This window comes from Alosa alosa, chromosome 10 (genome assembly GCF_017589495.1).
Source record: "Alosa alosa isolate M-15738 ecotype Scorff River chromosome 10, AALO_Geno_1.1, whole genome shotgun sequence".
NCBI lineage: Eukaryota > Metazoa > Chordata > Actinopteri > Clupeiformes > Clupeidae > Alosa > Alosa alosa.
The window spans coordinates 31988660-32010252 of record NC_063198.1 but is presented as its reverse complement, the minus strand read 5'-3'; the positions used below and the strand labels follow the sequence as shown (position 1 = coordinate 32010252).

Below are 21593 nucleotides of genomic sequence, written 5' to 3'. Positions count from 1 at the left end.
TGCAACACTGCAGACTATAACAAAGCTGGATTTAATTTGATTTGATTTAATTGTTTTTCCACCCATATCTGCTTGTGCTATGACAGGTGACTGTGAAACATTCACATGAAACAAACATTCACTGAAACATATCATTACAAATGAAAAATAATAAATTGCAATGCGACATGAATAGCATCTAAATCATGGATGGCACATACAGTAAGTAATTTAAACAACTCAGAAAAGTTCCTGAAAATGACTAACTTCTAATTGTTCTAGATGTTTTTCATCTAATGGAACCATAATGGCCCACTGCAGAAATCCTCATAATTCAGCACTCCCTATATTTTGTATTGTGTCCATGGCACAGTACAAAATATTTCTAACTGCAACATAACCAACAACATTAGCCATTTGAAACGGTGAAGCTCTGTGCAATAATGGCTAATAAAGAAGCATACTGTAGCATTTGAGCATTAGCCATCAGCCAATTGCAAATAAAAAACAAAGTGTTTTTAATGCAGTATATTTGGGACCTTATTCATGCAAGTTCATGCCTTTACAGGGTGCTTGAAGTGCATGAGCATGTCATTTTGAAACCTAAACTTACAGCACAAGTCACTTACAAGAGCAGCAGAATTATTGTGACTTTCAAAAAGAACACAATTCTCTGTGTATATATAGACTCGTGCTTGCTTTCACCATGCTACCCAGTCAGTGGGGTATGCACATTTGCATAGTGTCCCAGTAATTAAGCCACAAGAGCATACGGAGGAATTCTGAGGACACTAAAGATATTTACAGATGTCTCAATGTCAGTCCCCATTCTACACAGGCACCCTTTTCCTGATACCAAAATAGATATTTTGTTCCCAAAAGTAAAATTTCATTATTTACACTACAGAAATATGGACAAAAATCCAAACAATTAGGGCCGGTTTCCCAGACATTAATTCATCCCTATATCCTAGACTAAAGACTTCAGTGGAGTTGAAAAGCTTCTAGTCTAGGACACGACTTAACTGGCCTTTAGATTCGAATAGTTATTGCCTCTAACCATAATTTGCTATGGGGGTAAAGAAATTGTCCAAATTCAGTTTATTTAATATGAGTCCAATAACCATCAACGTTCTGCCTCTGCTGACAGGCTGGGTTCAGTATGAAAAACACCGAGCGCTCTATTTGTAATTCAAAGTCATGAAAAAGGCCCAAATCAACAGAGGGTAATTCTGGTGGGAAGGGGTTGATTTGGGCTCTTAGTCCAAAGACTTTTTTTTTTCCAAAATGAAATTGCTCTCCGCCAGCAGACCATGCATGGAGCAGTGATCTCTGGATGTGTCACCTGCCACTCCCCGAGCAGCTGTGCTGCTTGAGGTAAATGAGAAGTGATTTCCTCAAAAGGTTAGCCGGCATCATCCACTCCTCTACTCTTTGTTGCCGCCTGCCACTTTCGATAAGCCTGCGCCCCTAATCCCTGCACAAGGTCTAAAAACTAGACATATTTCCTCTTCCCTTGTGAAAGACTGAATGATGTCTATCAAAATGCTCTCAAGCCTTTGTGGCATCCAGGTTTACCTTGTCTCACTGTAAGCGGGTGAGCGTGGATGCTTATGTATGACTGTTATTTTGGGCGGCTGTCTTCTCTGGTTTATTTTTCCATGGGATTTCATGACTGGAGCTTGTATATGTTATTTAGGAGTAAAAACCAAACATGGGTAGGATACACAGCGCATTGGAGCCGACACAAATGAATACAAGGCCCTGTTTACAAAGCCCCACAATTTCCACAAACACAGGTTTTGCCGGTTTGGAGATGAGATTGTATGTGTCTGCCTATTGGGTAAGTGTATAGTGCTGATGACACTAAAGAACTGGATTACCACCACAAGAGCATTGATATGGAAATATGTTTTATTGCACTGAGAAGGCAAGCACCTCAACATATCAGGAGAACTGAGAGATCAAATTAGCTGCTTTCAGACCTGCTTTCAGTATATTTCCGATGGACATTATGTAAATGAGCTTGTGTCTGAACGAAGCAAAGAACATGTGGAGATTCTGTTCATGTGCGTGTTCAACCACGTTCAACCTGGTCAACCACACGGAGATTCTGTTCATGTGCGTGTTCAACCACGTTCAACCTGTTCAACCACACGGAGATTCTGTTCATGTGCATGTGTGTTGTTCACACATATGTCAGCATTAGCTCCGCAGGTTAGCATCATGTCTGAATCACCCGAAGGGTCAGACCTCTGTTTGACAAAACTCCACATGTATTGCAGAGGATGTGTCTGAAAGCAGCTATTGTGTCTCACTTTGGTGTTTGACAGCCTTAAAAGATGGTAAATGGGAGGGGCATGTAAACAGACTATCATCGTGGAAGATAACATTTCTATCGCTTTATGAAAAGTCTACACAAGCCTAAAAAAAGACAAATATTATGGTCTATTTTGCTTAGTTTACCAGAAACAAAATGTGTACTCATGATAATTGGTAGACACTCACAACTTCCAATGGCATTTATCTGCCCTAGCCAGAGTAAACATCACAAATAGATGTGAAAGCAAACAAGAGGTGTGTTTTCCTAATAACCCCTGGACTGCATGCTAGGGCACGGTACGATGAGTAAAAACAAAATTCAATAACTCTATTTTAAATCTGACAGTTATTAACTTTTAACTTTAAATCCTAAAATGGCCTTGTTGATGACCCTATCAACACTGCAGCATCTATTTCACAATATCAATATGTCCAGCACAACCCTATTACATGCACAGTTAGGCTACTTTACACTTCCATAGTCACAGGTAAACACAAGGTCACTAAGATAAACATACACTTCGGTACACTTTACTGTGTATCAACTGCTCATTACAAGAAAAACATACTGTTAAATCAGTACACTTTACTGTGTATCAACTGCCCATTACAAGAAATGTGAAATGAAAGTACAAAGAAAGAGGACCAAGCTACCAAGTTATACATATATGCTAGGAATATACCGCAGCAAACAACCCATGCACGAAACCCAAATGGCTTCTCAACTGTCATCGCAGGCAGCACCATGAACATCCACCAATCTGGATAGACCACACTTTACTTCTCAACGGTCATCGCAGGCAGCACCATGAACATCCACCAATCTGGATAGACCACACATTACTTGTATTGCCAATAGTAGTTTGTTCATAGGAATGGAAGTGAGCATTCAATGGACAGCATTTTTACAGTCAATTTGTACTTTTTGGGCTGAAGAAGTTAGCATAGCATCTGCCATTGAAATGACTGGGAATGGTATTTTCTCTTTTGGTATGGTCTCTTTTCATCTATACAACATCTCCACAAGTGAGCTATGTAGCCTAGCATGGCATATCACAAATTAGCATGACAACTCACAAGAAGAAATTGAAGCCACCAGGCCTGGTTCCAATCATGGCAATCCATCTGATGCTAAGATTTGGAATTGGGAGCATTTCACCACAGCTCTGAGATAACTGGCATCACAGAGGAAGTGGATGACTGCCATCTTGGATTTTTTTTTGTAACATCCTCACTCCTAAATTCCCTCCTCACACACATCTAACTTTCTCAACCTTCCAAACTTCAATTAACGACGGGGCCGAGATTATATAAAAAAAGGAGTACATCCTCTTTAACAATCTCTGCCTCAGATGCGTCAAGCTTTTTTACGTAAAGGTAATGATGCACAAAAAATGACACGCCTCACTTTATATGCTGTGCTAAACCCAGGCATTTAAGTATCCTCCACCCTCTACGGCCAGCAAAGTATATAAAGGGCCACTCGCCAACCTGAAAGCGTAGCCACTTGTGGGCATTAGCATCTGAAATAAGATGCAAATCAACACTTCTCTTACATCTCAGTACTTACCTTACACTTGGTTCGCCGTGGAAATTACATTGTAGCTTTAAGTGCTTGGGTGTTGCCAAAGCCAAAACATGCCACAATCAGATGGTGCCTATTTTATTTAGCAAATTTAGCACAGGCCTTCCATGTGCTGAGAATCAATTTGCATTTGGAAATGTGAGTGAGTGAGTTGGTGAAATAAAATAGAGAGAGAGAGAGAAAGTTTCCATATGTTTAAATTAGCCCATTTTGTTTCACAGTGGTTTGAATAATAACAGCTTCTTCATCAGTGAAAATTGTCAATAGCAGATTATAGCAAACACATTCATAAACTTGACAAAGCCAAGTATGTCACGGTGGGAGGGGGCTGCCTCTATATTTGGATGCCTTGTCTGCCACAGTTGAGCCGAGAAAGCATGGTGAGGTGGTTTGAAAGCCTCCCATAGAAGACTAGGATAGAGAAGTATATTGATGGCCCTGAAGCAGAATGGATGGACTTGGAAGGAACCTCTATGCAGAAATCAATACAGACGTCTTTGGCTTTGACACAAAATTGTGGTATGTGCATCTGTGATGGACATTCACTCAAAATGAGGTTAAAGAACAATATATTTTCTTTCTCTCTGAGGCACGAGAGCAAACATGAACAAAGGAACAAATAGCACAATTTACCATTGGCACCATTGATCTCGCCTCAGTTTCATTACAGAGCAATATAGTGATGGCAGACCAGGAAATGGATATCAGAATTTAGAACAACAGAACAACAGCAGACGTTGTTCCATTTTAGCTGTATGTTCTCAAATATCAAAGGGATAATGGACACAGCCTTCGGGTCTCAGACGTTAATGCACCTCAAAGTGCATTATTGCTCATTTGTAACTCTGTTGAAATGTGACAGCTCATTTAAAAGTTCACAGTGAGTTTGGCAAATTGATATACCATCGTAATGCAAAATCCAAAAAAGACAAATGGAACCACTTAATAGGTGTACAAATATCAGAAAGTTAATTGACTTTACTATGAGCACATCACAATAGGAAATTCAACCAAGCAGTGGTATATGAGAATATATATCTCACAAGTGAATATTACATAGGATAGCATATTACTTAAGTGTGGTAGTCACCAGGCCTTCCATTTATAACAATTATAGAAAGCTTACATTTCTAATGCTCTAAAGATTATGAACATCAAGATGATGTCCTTAACCCCACTGTCTTTCAACATATTTTCTAGGGTAGCCTAATTGTTCTGCTGTTTGCAGGTCTAAATGTGCCTATCCCTGTTGAAGCTTGTACTCAGTTTTTTAAGTAATCAACTTAGTCATCAACTTATACCCCATTACCTTAAAACTATGACTATTTTGGACTGAAGTCACAAATTTAAACTTTCAACTAGGATCATTGGCAGTGATGAAGTCGAGGCTTTTCCAGCACTGGATGGTCGAATCATGATTAACAATAACCAACAAGTACAGATCTGATCCGATTGCAAAGATATAAAGGTTTACAGAGAGAGAGAGAGAGAGTGTGTGTTTGAGTGAGTGAGTGAGTTAGTGTCTGTGTGTGTGTGTGTGTGTGTGTGTCAGGCTGCTTGGCCCTGTCTGCACTACTGTATCAGACAGCATGGCATGGCTTGTCAGAAGATCATCCTCTGTGCCTTGCCTGGATGACAGTAATGCCGTATGAAGAACTGGTTATATAAACAGAGGACTCCATAGGCAGCACCTCTAGTCATTTCTTAACTCCTACTGCATGTTCTCAACAGCTTTCCACATTATATTTCACACAGAGCACACCTTGCATTTTCAATTAAACTGCACACAAGTGAAGTGATTCACGATTACAACACCATCTTATCTCAGTCGCCATGCGGAAAATAAATGCCAGGTTACAGGAAGCTGTATGGTACACAGCATAATGCAACAAAGACCATGGACTCCACAAACACCATCTCTCTGGGATCTTTCATCTTTATCTAAGCCATTTGGCTGGAAACCTGTGTGGGAGCAGGGAGGGATCCTAGCCCATTTTGATGAAAATGTTAACTAGGTAAGTGCCAGAAAGATGGATAGTGGACTGCCAGTGCAGGCAGGAACATGAGGATACATTGACATTTCTCATTACGCTGCTCTCTCTGCCCCGTGTTCACTAATAACACTGCCACAAAAGAGGCAGGCCGAATGATAAATAACAGCCAAATCAAAAATGAGCAAGCCCCCTTGAATATGATAGTTGTGGCTCAGTTGCTTCACACTGCTGAGAGCCTTCAATAAAGATCTAATGAATGAGGCTATCAAACAATATCAGGCAGTAAGAGAGAAAGACAAACACAAATACAGAGAGAGAGAGAGAGAGAGATACCTATCCACAGTCACTGATACCAGACAGAGAAAAACCTTGACCTGGTACAAGCAATCACAGTCTGGCTATCGAGAAGGGCAGACACAGGCAAACCTGGCTGCCCAGAGAAGACAGGCTGTGCATCAACTGCAACCAAGGTGCCACACAAACAGAGCTTCACCTTTTGGCTGAATACAACCACATAGCCACACACACACGCACTTACATGCATTCCCATGCACACCATCACATACACACACACACTGCCGTTGCAGTAATGTATGATGCATGATGTTTTGTTTTCTTTCTTTACACACTACTATGTACATGTATGCATTGGCAATATTGTATTTTTTTGTCATGCCAATAAAGCTCAATTGAATTTAATTGAATTGAGAGAGAGAGAGAGTAAGAGAAAAAGGGAGGTTTTGGTACAAGACAGAGAAAGTGGGAGAGGGAGACATATTTTGGCTTATGTCTGATAAACTTCAAATTATTATAAAAACAGATCAAATCTGATAAAAAAAGTACAGAGTAACTCATGTTAAACTATATAGATGGTAAAGGTGAACACCTAAGTTCTTGCAACATCTATGTTGTTGGAAGAGTGTTAGCTTTGAGCCACATCAATTAGCTCACCTGTGCGTGACGGCTATCCCATATAGCACTGTTCTACACTCATTTATTCTACAAGTCATTTATTTTTATATTTACTTGGCAGCAGAGACTTGTCACCTGTCTTAACATACACTGACCAAGAAAATAAACATTCTTATTTAAGCAAACTGAAAAATGGATATGGTTCGAGTATTGTAGGCCCAGGTGACATGTTTGTTGTGTTTCAAAAGAATCTGCCATTAGACCTGTACCCTCAAGTGCTTGATTTGACCTCAAGTTAAATCTCCTTTCAGAATTGCCAACACATGTTAAATGTCAACTTCTTTGTATCACTGACTAGAAATGCACAAACTAAAGGTAATGGATATAACAACAACCGTTCAATACAATGTAACATGCACAGAGGATGTAGGAAATGACATTTAGGTATCAGGCACCTGGTGGCATTCTGGAATCCTTGACTGAATACTACTGGGAAAAGACACTACATATACGGCAAAATTCAATCAAGGGCATGTGTTCCGCCAAATTCCATTAAAGTGGAGTGATGAATTTTCAATTGCTTTGACCAAATTCCACTCTTACAATATGTTCTCTTTTAGTGCAGCATTGGAGAGTGAGCTAAGATAACTCCTAAATAATTGTGGAAAATAACATTAGTACAGGTTATGACACTTTTCCGCCATTGTTCCCTGTAACAAGTATGACAGCAAAGTAATTGAGTTTTGTCTCAGAGGCAATGTATATGTGGAAAGGAGTAGGCATGCAATGATCTGAGGCTTGCTCTAATCAAGTTGTCCTGAAGATAACTTATTCTGGAGAACAAGGCTTGTGGCACTAAATGGGCCCATTAACAGCATGTCGTGCTTGTTGATGCAAGATTTGTGTTGTGTTCCAGCTGACATGTGTCTTTATATTTGCACTAAAACCATATAAAATAATAACAACAAAACAACATATATTGAATATCTATTTTTTAAATTTTCAGGGAGTTACTAATTACAAATATTACCGGTATGTTATATAAAACAGGCTTTCATGCACAATACATCAATTCTTACTTCACTTTGTCCATTAGCAAAATAAACAGTAAATGCCATGGTCAAGTATCTCTAGTTTCGAATGACCAGCTGATTCTTCAAAATAACAAAACAGAATGGTCCGTTGTAGTGACGTGACAAAAGAGGGAACCCAATCCTGACTGATTTCTGGGACGGGGTTGACGAGTTTTAAAAAATCACTGGAAAATAGTTTCTGTGAGCCTAATCTTTAAACAAATTAGCTTAACAAGCTTAACAAGACCAGCAAGCTAAAGTGTCAGAGTTAGCCATCTTAAATGTGCATACTGTAACTGTTTGATAACGCTTAAATTCAAATTAGCCTTTTTATTTATCTTTGACAAACCAAGATGAGTTTAAAGGGATAACTCATTGGCTGGAGTGCATCTTTAACAATTTTTTTACATTTAAAATGAGAAATTCATTCCGATGCCAAGGCCAAGTGCTGTATCTTTCAACAACAACATTAGTGAAAGGTCAACTAAATCTGTTCAGCCATGGGATTCAATACGTTTGTCCCTGGCCAGTGGCAAGGCCAGTTGTTTTATCTTGCATAATCCTGCACAGTGCACACAGACAAATAAATAGACAAACCACACGGAATACATAGCCTCCTTGGTGACAGTAGTCAAATGTGATTCCAGTGTTTGTCATTGTGTGCTAGGACATTAGTCTACAGTATGTTTCGCCTTGTCGACTTTGCCCAACAAAAAAAAAGAACAGTATTTTCTCTTGTCAATTCTAGATGGAAAATTGGCAACACAGCTCTTTGGACACATCATCCCCACTAAGGACAGGAGCTACTCAGCAAATATATTTCTACTTCAGTAGTAGCACTGCCAGGTTACGTTCCAGCCAGAACAGTTGTGTTTACACACTTCAGGAGAGAAAGAGAGATACAGTGTAGTACACTATGAAAAGAATACTACACAATCATGATGCCATGGATCCACATTGGATACCAGTTGTGACTGGCATGCTGAAATGTTAGCCTATTTTAGCCTCACACCTAGTAGTCTAATAATCTGTTACTATACCAGAACTTAAGTCTTAATGGTTGACTGCCACACCTGATCTAGCACACTTTTTATCTTCTAGTTGTCAACTTCCTTATGGGGTTTTATGCTATCTAGTATGGACTATTAGGCTTCGCTAATAAGATGAATTAAGAAGATCGGAAAGAGATGAGAATTACTGTGTAACCTTTGAGGTTGTGGGAAAATAATTGAGATGAAGTAGTTCAGTCACATCAATAATAACTTATGGATGGAGCCGCTCTTTTCACACCCCATTATCACAGTTATGCTGCCAATGTGACATTGTTCAGGACCGACCTACCATTCCCCAAAGAGGTGGTTAGAGAGCGGGGTCTATATTCACCATTTGCAAATGACATTTGCTGTGAATGAATAAGAGTAAATGAAAAGATCAAGAAAATTACCTACTGTTCTTTTTAAAGCAAAATATATCCCAACGAAAATTACGATAGATTTTTGTAAATGTGGCCCTTGAATAATTTCCCATCTACTATCACAACAGGGGAAAACTGTGCTAGAGAGCCAACTGAGTGTCTCATTTTTCTCTTGCCTGATTAAAAGGTCAAAACACTTATTTTGAAAACTGCTGACCTTCACTAGGTGTACTGAGTGGAGCCTTGAAGAAAGCTAGTTGGAAACCAAAGGAAACAATTTGGGTAAACAGCAGCCCGGATCAGCATGCTATTTTTTGTGGTGCTCTCACAGAGGTTATCCGCTGAATTGATCAAACACTAAACTGATCCATCTTCGTCTGCTCCGCCGTCTCTTCCATTCCCACCTATGCAACCCAGAATTACATGACAAAACCCCAATGTGAATATTGTGCTTTCAGAGGTCTTATAAAATATATAAAATATAAGTGAGGAAAAATTATATTCATTTTTAATCAATTGTGTTGACTTCTTCCTACGTCTCTCAGAAAAAAAAGAATAACTTGGTGCCTTCCACACAGGCTGCCACTAATACTGAACACAAACTCATAATACAAATTGCCTCAGGGGTTAATATTCAACATCCACACAATCCTGTGGAGCAGTTGTGCCCAAACTAGGTACTATCTTACCACAAATGCAAATTCTTCAGAGAAGAATGTAGAGTGTAGAATTCTGTAGAATTTGTGTCTTGAATTCATCATTACATTTGCAATATTGGCAATATTTTGTATTGTTTTCCATTGAGGAATAAAGTGTATGGTCTAAACAGGGCCCAAAGCTATTTGTGCAGAATGTTTTGAATTGAAAAAATACTACATATAACCCCTTTAATGACAGGAGTGTTTGATCATGCCATGTTATGACATGGCATTTTTCTGGATAGGGTAGTGTGACTACTGTATTGTACTAATCCTGGGCTCAACTTGCAATTTAAAACTGTAGTTGTAGTCTATCTATATGGCTGGAGACATTCCATTTCCTACCAGCTGGTTGTAGGTGAGTTACGGTCTATGTCATGAGGAAGATACAGCAGCACTGAATGCTTGTCGAGCTGAGACTTAGACTTTACCCATTAGGTCTTCTGACAAGCTGATATATTCACAGCAAGAAACAAAAGAAACTAAAGACAAAACAAGTATGATACGCAGTGACATTTTTTGGCAAGGTGACACTGCAAAGAAAATTGGATATGCCATCTGGTACATCAGAGAAGAGCAACGCACAAAAGCTCACTGAAGACTGTATCTTTCTGAGAGCGGCTGTCAGAAAAGGGGACAGGCTCTTTATGACCATGCAGTGCGAGTCTACCCTGGCACGTCAGTTCGTCTAAATAAAATGACAAATAAAATCCCACGCCAGAGTCCCATTCCTAACTCTCCCCAGGATAAACACCCAACCCATCATCTGCACGACACACCGTGGTGGTAAAACCCTTCAGTCCACATAGAGGTAAAATTACTTTTTTATTGACTCACTAATCAATCAACACCCATATTAGAAACACATAATACAAAGCAATGCATATTTTTCTACTTAACGTAGAACACTTGATGAATGATGATAGCTCAGCTGGAAGATAATGAAAGCAATGGTATAAAGAATGCACTCTGCTCTTCAATAGATGCATCATAAAAATACTTGGTATCGACACAATATGATTTCAACACATTGCTATGATAAACTGACATATATACTCCAAGTGAATAAATCCGTAAGCAGACAAACAGGGGAGATGAGGATGCAGGGCAATTCTCAGTGGGAGCCGCAGAACTCAACTGTTCCATTGCCTCTTAAAGAGCCTTTATGGGAGAGAAAAGGTGCTTAGTTTGGGCTATAAAGAATAAACAGGTGATTACTCTCAATGGAGCAAAAATACCTCAAAGAAAAATGTTCTCATTTGCTGCGCATAACATAAAAAAAAAAATAGAAAATGGCTGGGGTGTGCTCACAATAACCCTTATGATGGCATGCAAATTAAAAACAAACCTATTTATATTTCAGTGTTAGAGCTGTATTGTGGCTGTGGTCTGCTTCTCCCCGCAAGCACTTTGGGAAATTATAAGCAGGCGTGCTTTTATCAGATGTGGTTTTTAGAATATTCATATCAAACCTTTGTCATTGATATTTTCTCATGGTACGGTGTGTCTGGTTGTAAATTCAAACATGTCATCAATAGATATTCAATTTTTTTTTACATTTATTTGATTTATTTAAATATAAAACAATAAAATCGGCCCGTTAAGATCAAGTGGATGCCTTTGTTTATGTTAACGATAAAGCAAACAAATGACCCTTTTTCTGAGTGTCACAACAAAAACAGAACTGTTAAAGGTTGTATCAGCGATCGCTACTCCCCCCCCCGTGCAATTAAAACTGAACTAAATGCGCATCTAGTCAGTTATTGGTTGAAACACTTTATTTTGCCTTTGAGTGGGTTGCCAACCCATGTTGGTAGCAATTGTTTTTGTGTACAGATCTTGGAGCCTAGGCTGCCTACAGAGACGCATTTTTTTGACAGCCTGCTTATGGGGCAGACAGCTAGTAGATCGTTGCGAAATATTAGATGAATGTGATAATTTATGTTTGGGCTTTTTTGGGCCTGAAATCGCTGATACAACCTTTAAGAGCAGGAAAGAAAACACAGGAAAGAAAAGTTCCGGAAGAAAAAGGGGAGTAGACAGGAACAGCTGAATGGATTTGAGCTAGCTAGCTAGCTAGCAAGTCAGCACTTTGAGCTACTTCTTTATATTACTTCAAATCCATTGTTGTGAAGATAGTATGAAAGTCTTGTAACTGTGTACAGCCACTATTTTCACCACATTTTTTTGTATATTGGTAAGTTTGTCCACTTTGCCTTTCCTGGCAAATAGACTGGATAGCTATATTTGGGGTCTGATATGCAAGACTGTTTGGCATTATCATCAATAGTGTGCCAGGAAAATGTCAGTGTAGCCTACATCACGCACAGTCAACACTGCTTACATGTACAGTAGGATAGTGTACGATTTTGTTTAAAAAATATCCCATTTTCACTGCCATTTGTATTTTTAATAAGGTCCAATTTATGACTCACATCAAATAAGTTCTAATCAACCAAACTATTTCATGACGGTGTCTTATTTAGAGTAGGCATAGGATTTGTATTACTATGGTTAATATTGTAGGCTAATACTGCTGTCCATGTAAATATAGCCGTTGATTACAAACCATCACAGACACACATATATCTTTTTAAACGGAGTGCTGTATTTAGTTGCAGTCAGATAATGTGTCTGTCATTCATTTAGTTTCTATTGAAAGATCTTACAATAGAGTCTTGTTTCTGATGCCGTTGCACAGAGATTGAGATTGGAAACCCATGGGACCTGCTAGTACCCCAGCTGCTGAGACCACTACAGCCGAGAGCTATTACAGGGACATACAGCCCACAACAACCACAAAGATAAAATCAGCTCAGAAGAGAAGAGAAAGGTTTTTAGAAACACGTTGATGTATATTGCATAATGAATATGAGTGTGAATGTAGATCTTGATTGTGAACTTTGAATCCTGCACTTTGAGGACACCAAGAATTTTAATTAGGAGCATTCTTCAAATGTATTTCACATATTCATTTTAAACAAAGTATGTCTTGTAATCATGGCCTGCAATCCATTCTCAGATTAGTACTATATAAACAGTCACTATTGCACAAAATTGTCCAGTGAAAGAGCTAAGGGCTTAATGATGATGAGGTTAATTGATGACCCTATCACAAATGCAGGCAAGTCAATTTTGTCACTTTTGGGAGTTGGTTCTGCCCACCTCAATGAGCTATGCTAAGCTAGGCTAAGGGTGGGTGCGGCAGACTGAGCTATTGCATACACATTGACGAGAAGGGTATGTATCATCTTATCTATCACTGGGGGAGACGTTGAATAAGCTCATTTCCAAAAATGTTAGCGTGTTGACATGCTAGTTACAAACGCTACCCATGGCAATGCTCCCAATCCGATGCACGTTGCAGGTTCAAGCCCAGGCAGATGCAGGGCCACGTGACTCAGTCTAACACAGCGCTGGTTACATTTGAATAGAACAAGAATAATGATCCTACCTCATCGTAGACGCTATCATTCCTTTCAAAGTCTCCAGTCTTCCTTGGCAGCACATGGACATGGACATGCTGTAATGGTAATGGTGGGGGAAATGGCAAAGGGTATTTTAAGACATTATCAGACATTTGAAAGACAAGCTGTTAAATAGCACACACAGGATATGTTGCATTCTTAATGTGTATGGCCCACCAGTGAGCACTGGGACTGGTTGCTTCATTGTTCTGGTTGCTGGAACATTGCTCTGTTCAAGTCACAAGAGAGAGCAGTAAATTCCACCAAGCATGCACCTGTAAACCTCAGAGGCCCGTAAGTTTCATACAGCCCTTTTAAAACTTAAATTGACTTTGTCACATGTGCTTTCCTATTCCCTGCAGCCACATACCTTTTGCATGGTTAGATTCAGAATCAAGAGCACGCCTTGGGGGAAGTATGGATTTGAGTAATGCTATAACAGAAGGCAGCATAAAAACAGTTACCAATCTCACTAAATATATTGTGGAGTGATCAAAGAGCTGGATTTATATACTCAAATCAATCTGTAACTCAACTGAGATCCATTTTTGTTGTTGTTGTTGTTGTTGTTGTTGAGATTACACTCGTAGAACTAACACACATGAATGCTCACATGGTAACAGAAGACTTTCTAAATGCACATCACCTCTAAGAGAACTCCAAAACTGATTTTTGGCACTACAAATGGACATAGTAGCGTTCTACATTGTTAAGTGTTCAAACTTACAGTTGGCAACAAGGATACTGGAATAGTCAGAACCTTACAAAATGAGACAGCCGTGTCTTTTGATAAGACAATACCTGGCACCTGGTTTCCAGAAAGCTACAGTAGCTTAATGCGTTTAAATGTCACTGTGACATTGTCCCAATCAGATGCATGAATAAATGGTGAGAAAAAGAATAAATACATATTAACCTCTAGTCTAGACACGTCATCAAGACATAGATGAGCTATGCTACTCATCCACAGCAATATAAAACAACCCCATGATTTCATCTGAGTTGTATTAGTCTGCGGAGATAAACACAGGAGCCAATGCGAATGAGCGTTGCTAACTGTTACAAACAAGATAACATGTTTGGAGGCATCTGCTTTGCTGCAATGCATTTCCTATTTAATGAGTCCATTTGCATAATGGTTGCATTATTAAGTTTTTATACCTTGAGGACACTTTGATGAGGAAAAAAATACCACCAGAGTACAGTTTATCAAGAAGACATTTCAGATGTTGCTTAGTATTTTAAACCAATCTCAAAGGACATTTCAATGTCTAGATCATAATATGCAACAAGGAATGGTTCGTTCACATACAATATTAATGGTGCTAGAAAAATAATTTGATGTTGTGCCTTTATTTTCTGCAGGCAACTTAGTTGTCCCTGACTTATAGTTTGAAGTCTGGAGAATTCATTGTGCATTCAATACTTTTTTTTCAAATAAAAGGAACATTTACAGTATATGAACTGACAGAATTCAAAAGGAAAGTGATTCACTTAAATGCATTTTGGAGACCTTCACTCTCACAGTCTCACAGTATAGCACTGTCCCACCAGGGTCAAATGACAAAACCTCTGTCACACATTCATCCTTAACATGGTTGTGAATTCAATCATTCAGAGGAACAGAACACTTGCAGTGGCAACTTTTTCTTGAGGTCCATAAACAGTTCCAGTTGATGGAGATCAGGCTGCATAAGACACATTTGTTTGGGCCACGTCCCTGGCCGTCCTTGACCTTGCATACATAACCAGTGGTTCAATGAGTCTCTAATTGGAGCAGCTGGCTAGGCCATGGTTCATTGGCAGCCATTCTTTGTGTGTGTGTGTGTGTGTGTGTGTGTGTGTGTGTGTCTTAAAAGCCCACGGCCCTGATTGTGACTCAGAGTTATTGGTCATCCACTTTCGTTTGCGCAAGTGTAGACTCGAAAGGCAAAAGCGTCGATGTTCCAGGGGGCAGTCTACCCAGACACTTCAGATAGAAACCTGTCTGCCATTGACACAAGAGCTTTGTAAAGTCCTTTCCTCTGGCCCTAATTAAAACAGATGTCTATTAATTAGATTGTGACTAAAGACAAATGAGGTAAATGGCTGCAGTGCTATTTATATTGTTTAGGTTAAATCCAGTCAGACAGGCAGACAAATGTATTTAGTCATGAGCAGCTGTGATCATATTAAGACGGGGGGGGGCAAACAGAAACAACAGCTTAGAGCTGGAGCTACTACTGCTAGCGCACTAGTTACAGTATAGCAGGGGAGATCATCCCAACAGATACGTTCATAAAGTATAAATCCATAGTGAAACATGGTTCAAAATACCCTTAATTTCTTCACTTCCAATATAATGTAATTTAATCTCTATGTTTTACATTCTGTTTAAGATTATGTAAATTTCTGCTAAATGTCAATCTCATATGGTGATTACAACAATACAGTTATGCAGTTTTATATGTTTTAACTATAAAAATGGTATGTAAAGTTCCATATGTGCAGTTCAGTGCATTAAAGTCAGGATATGCAAAAGCTTCCAAACCTCCACTGGCCAAACTCAACCTTGTGTCTCCTTCACACACCGAGCCCAGGTCACCACCTGCACTTTCACACTGGACCGACATTCTGGAGGCCCAATCAATGTCTCTGAGCTTTTCCCTCTGCCTTGTTAAAGGCTATAAGGCTCGCTGGGAAACTTCAGAGGGGGATGTCTTTGTAAGGCCGCCCAAGTTGTTCAATGAACCCGGCTTACGGAAAAGCTTGCAGGGACACTTGTCCACATTCAGATATGCTTTTGAGATTTCAGACGGGGGGGAAATACTGTAGCTTTTAACCTCCCCTCTAAATCCACCCTATTGACAAAGATAGCCATCACGGCCAATTAGTGTACTCATTAAGAGTTCCGCTCACCAATGTCCGTTATTGTGGTTTGAACCTTTGGCTGGGAGAACTCCCCCTGATATCTCTGTGCTGACTTTGATACACAGGGATCAATGGGACAGAGGCTACACAGCCCATTGCAGAAGTCCTATTTTGCTCCTGAACCCCAAGAAAGGCACACCAAGATCAAAGTAGTGGCTGCAGTGGCTATCGTACTTTCTTGTCAAAGTGCCAATCTTCAGGTCTAGAGGTGGGGTGAATCACCCCAAATTTTTTTCTCTAGATGAAACTCACTCTCCATCATACTGATTAACTGCCATGTAAAAAGAAAGGCATGTTTATACAGTATATCCCTTCAAAGACAGGATTGTGTGGGATCATTTTTTTTGCTGATCTGGCAGTTTTACTAAGGAAGCATATGTGCATATTGTGACTGCTGTTTTCCACTCACATTGCAAGGTCTATTCTGAAGGAAACTAAACCATGGACGCCAGGTCATACCATTCAGATACAGAACACTGTTTCCTGACAGACCAATGCACATACAGAATTTTCATGGGTATTTTACACTTATGACTAAAATCAGGATAAGGAATCTTCCATCCTATATATTTTGATGAATATAAACTGCAAACATCAGCTTTTTAGTGCATGTTTTTATATTAATAAATACGGTTGTGTAGCCTGATACTGTAAAGCCTCATAATAAAAATGCCACCTCCTGTTCTGAACAATAGCGGTCCAGAAAAGCGATGTGGCGGCGGCCTCAGCATTGATTCCCTCAATTCCCGTTTACCTGACTAGAGTGTGCACAGTCGAGATTATCTGACGTACTCTGCATCAGCAGGGCCACATTGCTTTGCAAAGGAAGACAAATGATTTGTTTTTTTTTAGTCACTCTCATATTTGCAGAAAGATAGAAAATTGAGAAACTCAATTCCACGATATTGATGCTAAAATTTGTCTCCAGTCTCTCGGGTTGCTCTGAGGCAGAGAGTTGGTAAAACTGCATTTGCCTCTATACAGTCCGGCACCTTTATTCAATCAAGGGCAGGAGTTTTTATTACCAGCATAGAGCACCTGATTGCAATAATCCATTTGATAAATGGGGAGACTGCCCCGCAGTAGCAGGTGCACTATACGCAAGATAATATGTTTTCATAAAGGGACTGAAAGGATTTCTAATTCAGAGTAAGTCCGTGTTCAAAATTAGTTTATAAAAATGAAGATTATTCCAATAAGTTAAGGAAGTGTGAGGACAATCCCTCAGCAGCGCATAATTCATGGAGGCAAGGTATCATAATGATTAAATGGAGAGAAAAAAAAACACCAGAAACAAAAAATTAACAAAATAAAATGAATCTGGAATTAATCAAGTGAATCTACAGAAATCTCCTTTCGTTTTAAATGCATTTCTTTGAAATGTTCTTCTTAATGTCCTGTTCAAAAGCAGATGAAACAGCCATTTTCATCATAACTTCTCTATTGTTGCTGTGTGCTGGTGGAAACTTTCAGGATGGGGTAAAAATTTCACATTTGGCACTAAAACGCCTTGACTGCTTCACTTTCCATTCATTCATTATTCATGATGTTTGTTAGTTGATTTAGAAACTGCTACGGCAAAATGACATCAGGCCGAAAGGCAGACCACAGCCCTTTATGTGCGCATTTCAAAGCACAAAGCCAAGATCTACAAAACCTCTAATGGACAGATTAACGCCCCCATCTCGTTGGAGCCCGATTCAGAAGAAACCAGTGGGCTCTAGATGGGATGTAGTGATACACTGAGAGAGAAAATACATCTTTGGCATTCCTGACATTTTCCATTAATCAAATGAATGTTGATCGGTTTGTGTTTTGCCACGGCTTGGGAGGATAGATGCTCTGAGCATGCTGTGCAAGGCTAATGGCCATGAAGGATTCTAGGGAGAAGAGGCATTAACAAACAACAATGAGAACAAGACAGGCCTCCTACTATATGGAGGGAGGGGTATATACAAATCTGTTTCTGTTTTCTCTCCCTGTCAGTAACTTTTTCCAGTAAGCAGCAGGTTCCTACCTCTGGCTAAGTCTGAGAAATGTTAGTAAGAAATGCTAACACTTTAAATGCAGAGTTCCTTTAATTGGAACTGTATCTGATGAAACAAGCCCTCTAATGGCAAATATACTTTCTAGTAATACAAATTTTGAAGACACTCCTAATCCACACAAATCCCCATGAGGAGATTTTATGTTTCTATAGATTTTGTTTTCATTTAACAGATGCTTTGTAAGTACCTTGTCGTATAGCAAAAAGTGTCTGAATAATGCCATAAAGTAAATTTTAAACAATGACACAAATGCCAGCCTCCTGAAGGCACCACACCTGAGACAATGCACTGAGAGCATTCACCAATTTGGCATTTGCTTGTGAATAATTAGTGCTACTCTTGAAATCTCATGTGGATTGGAACGGTCAACAGCTTGCAACACAGGGGTAGGAAAAAAGAGGTAAATATTACAAACTTCACTAACCTATCAAATCAGTGGAATATACAAACCTCCAGCAGGGAAGAATGAAATTAAGAAAAGAAAAAAATGAAAAAAAAAATCATTGGTCTCTGAAATTTACGTTAGCATTCTAAAACTGATCTTTTAAATGGACGCTTATTGATGTTGGAGCTTATTAGTCATTTCCTGAAGGACACACTTGGCACCAGATAAGGAAAAGGGGAAAAAAACTCCTATTATGTCTGCATTTCACAGCCTAATCAGATATCCTGTAAATGGCATTTTCTATTCAGCTGTATTTGTCGGTGCTTTTTTAGTTGTTGTTGTTGCAAAAGGTCAGAAGGTGAGGTCATGCCCAGGATGCATCAAATGTTTAATCCATGTGTGGATTGTCGTCACATTATTTTCGATATGCGATGGCATTCACTGACCACTGACCTACCACCTCCAGGCTTGGGAACTCCTTCCTTGGATGTCTCTGTTGTATTTTATGGTCCTTTCTGAAATTCCATCATTAACATTTCAATATTACACCTCAGCCCAGGCTGGAGCTGGCTCTCATGGCAAGTGCCATAAATGCATAATTAATGCGGCACTTTATATGCAATAAAAAAGACAGAGCACATTAGCAGCAGCATTATTAATATATTCAATATGGTAATTAGCACTGCAACTTTAAGAGAGGGGATAAAAAATGAAACGTTAAAAGCACAGGAATTGTTGAGCTTCTTTCTTGTTAGACTTCAGATTCAGGACAGGTGTAGGTAGGCAGTTTGTGTATGTGTTATATAAATGTTTGCTAGGGATTTTCCCAGGGGACCGTGCTGCCAGGGAACGTTCCCACAGGTAGCAGCGAATGGACGCAACACACACTTCCGATAACGATTAAGGAACAGATAATACATGTTGACCTTACACTCCTGTCTAGCGGACTGGACTGTAAGGGACTGGAGTCTGCACGTGTTTATAGTGCCGGGTAATGCCACATCTATTTACACACAGCGGTCTAGCAGATGGTTTTTAATCAGGAATTGGAGTGTAGCACATTTATGTGTATCAGGCTGCCAGCATTTGTGTGACTACCTAGCAACCACCTAGCAACTAAATGGTCAGTGACCATGGCCATGCTGGCCCTACGCTTTCAGTCTTGAACTGAAGGTCCTTGTTAGTTTAGATCCCCTCATTTATTTTGTTTTTGTTTTTTGGTACATCCCTGCATCTTGCAAGCAAGTCTGACAATCATATAATGGTAACGCTAATCCTGAATTATATTCCTTGCTGACGTGCACTTTTTGCTACATCAGCTCAAATTTAAAACTGCCAGCAAATCTTCCACGTGAGCCACATACATAAGAATGAATATAAATGAAACAGATTCCTAGTCAAAATTTAGACAGAGCATGATCATCAAAAAACAGGCAGACAGCCTAAATTGCTCTAATCTAGCTAATCAAGTGTGGTGATTTGTGGCTTTCCCTTGGCCCCATGAGGCTTAAGCCAGTGGAATACGTTTCAAGTCAACAAGTACGCAAGTGTCTGCTAGTGTGTCCAGGTGACGTAATGTCATCACCAGAGAGTGCTGATGATGTGAGCTCAGAGAGATGATCAGAGAGCCCTGTGCATCTGGCCATTTACCCCCCCCCCCCCCCATTGTTTTGCGACTGCTTGGACTGCACTGACCAAAAAGACCAGCAATTCCAACCGTCCTGCTTGCCAATACTCCATTGACAACTCCATAGACACCAGAATGTACCATTCCCCCTCTACAGTTCGCCCAATGCAGTGTGTGTTTAGCACAGAGGACACCATCCCCTCCACCCCCCAGGTTTAGTAGCCCTTCGTAGCCTCGCGGACATGTTCAACACCTCCTTTGAGTCCGGCTGGTGTCCCCCACACACTTGGACGGATTATGAACTTTCGGGCCCCTGGGCCTAGATGTATTAAGGGGCCCCCACTAATTGTCGCATATGTTGGAGGGGGGGTTTGGGGGTCCTCCCCCAGAACATTTTGAATTTGTTTGATGTGATTTCCTGTATTCTGGTGCATTTTGGGGATGGCCAATACTAAATTCAATCAGATTCATAGCCTACATCCTGATTTGTTGATATTGAGGCAATGACTCCATGCAAAGGCTTGGGCTTCAGGGCCCCCTGACCTCTTGGGCCCCTGGGCCTAGGCCCGGTAGGCCCGTGCAGTAATCCATCCCTGCCCACAAGCCTCACAGACACCCTCCATCATACCTGAGCCTCAGAAGTCATGTCCATCCTGCCTCCATGGCTATGGTCCTGTTGCACCATTGTGAAGTGCTTTGAGAGACCATGGACTACTGTGGATACAATCCATCCCTCCTCCCACGCTTCACCTTTCAGTTTGCGTACTGTGCAAACCGGTCCACTGTTGACTCGATCTCAACTGCCCTTCACCTAGGCCTTACCCATCTGGACAAAAAAGACTCATATGTGAAAATGCTGTTCAGAAGTCAAAAACAATCATCCCTCAGCAGCTGGGAAGGAAACTGAACCTGCTGGACACCTCACCCTGTAACTGGAGAAACCACAGTCAGTAAGGATCGGCCATGACACAGCGGGCACCACCACACTGAGCATGAGCGAAATGACTTACAGTATGACTATGCACCAAATTACAGTACTGACCTAGCCTGGGTTTCCCCATGCTGCCTTACACGCGCGACTTTATTCACGTTGCTAGGCAGCCTGGATTCCATGGACTTTGTTTTCACCTCAACGCGAGGGGGCCAATGATGACACACCGAAGTGGCTATGAGCTACGA

At 40.2% G+C, this 21593-nt stretch overlaps 1 protein-coding gene across 7 annotated transcripts in view; it reads right to left on the bottom strand.

Annotated features, from left to right (window-relative positions):
- fhit (fragile histidine triad diadenosine triphosphatase) overlaps positions 1–21593 on the bottom strand; it is a 194734-nt gene that overhangs the window by 18062 nt on the left and 155079 nt on the right. For 5 of the 7 annotated variants that reach the window (XM_048255823.1, XM_048255825.1, XM_048255826.1 and 2 more), the window contains one exon: positions 13432–13500. In XM_048255823.1, coding sequence (XP_048111780.1) covers positions 13432–13500 — 69 coding nt within the window. Of the gene's footprint in view, positions 1–10885; positions 11139–13431; positions 13501–13621; positions 13674–13814; positions 13878–21593 lie in introns of those variants that run through there. The other 2 variants (XM_048255821.1, XM_048255822.1) reach the window with 2 other exon arrangements.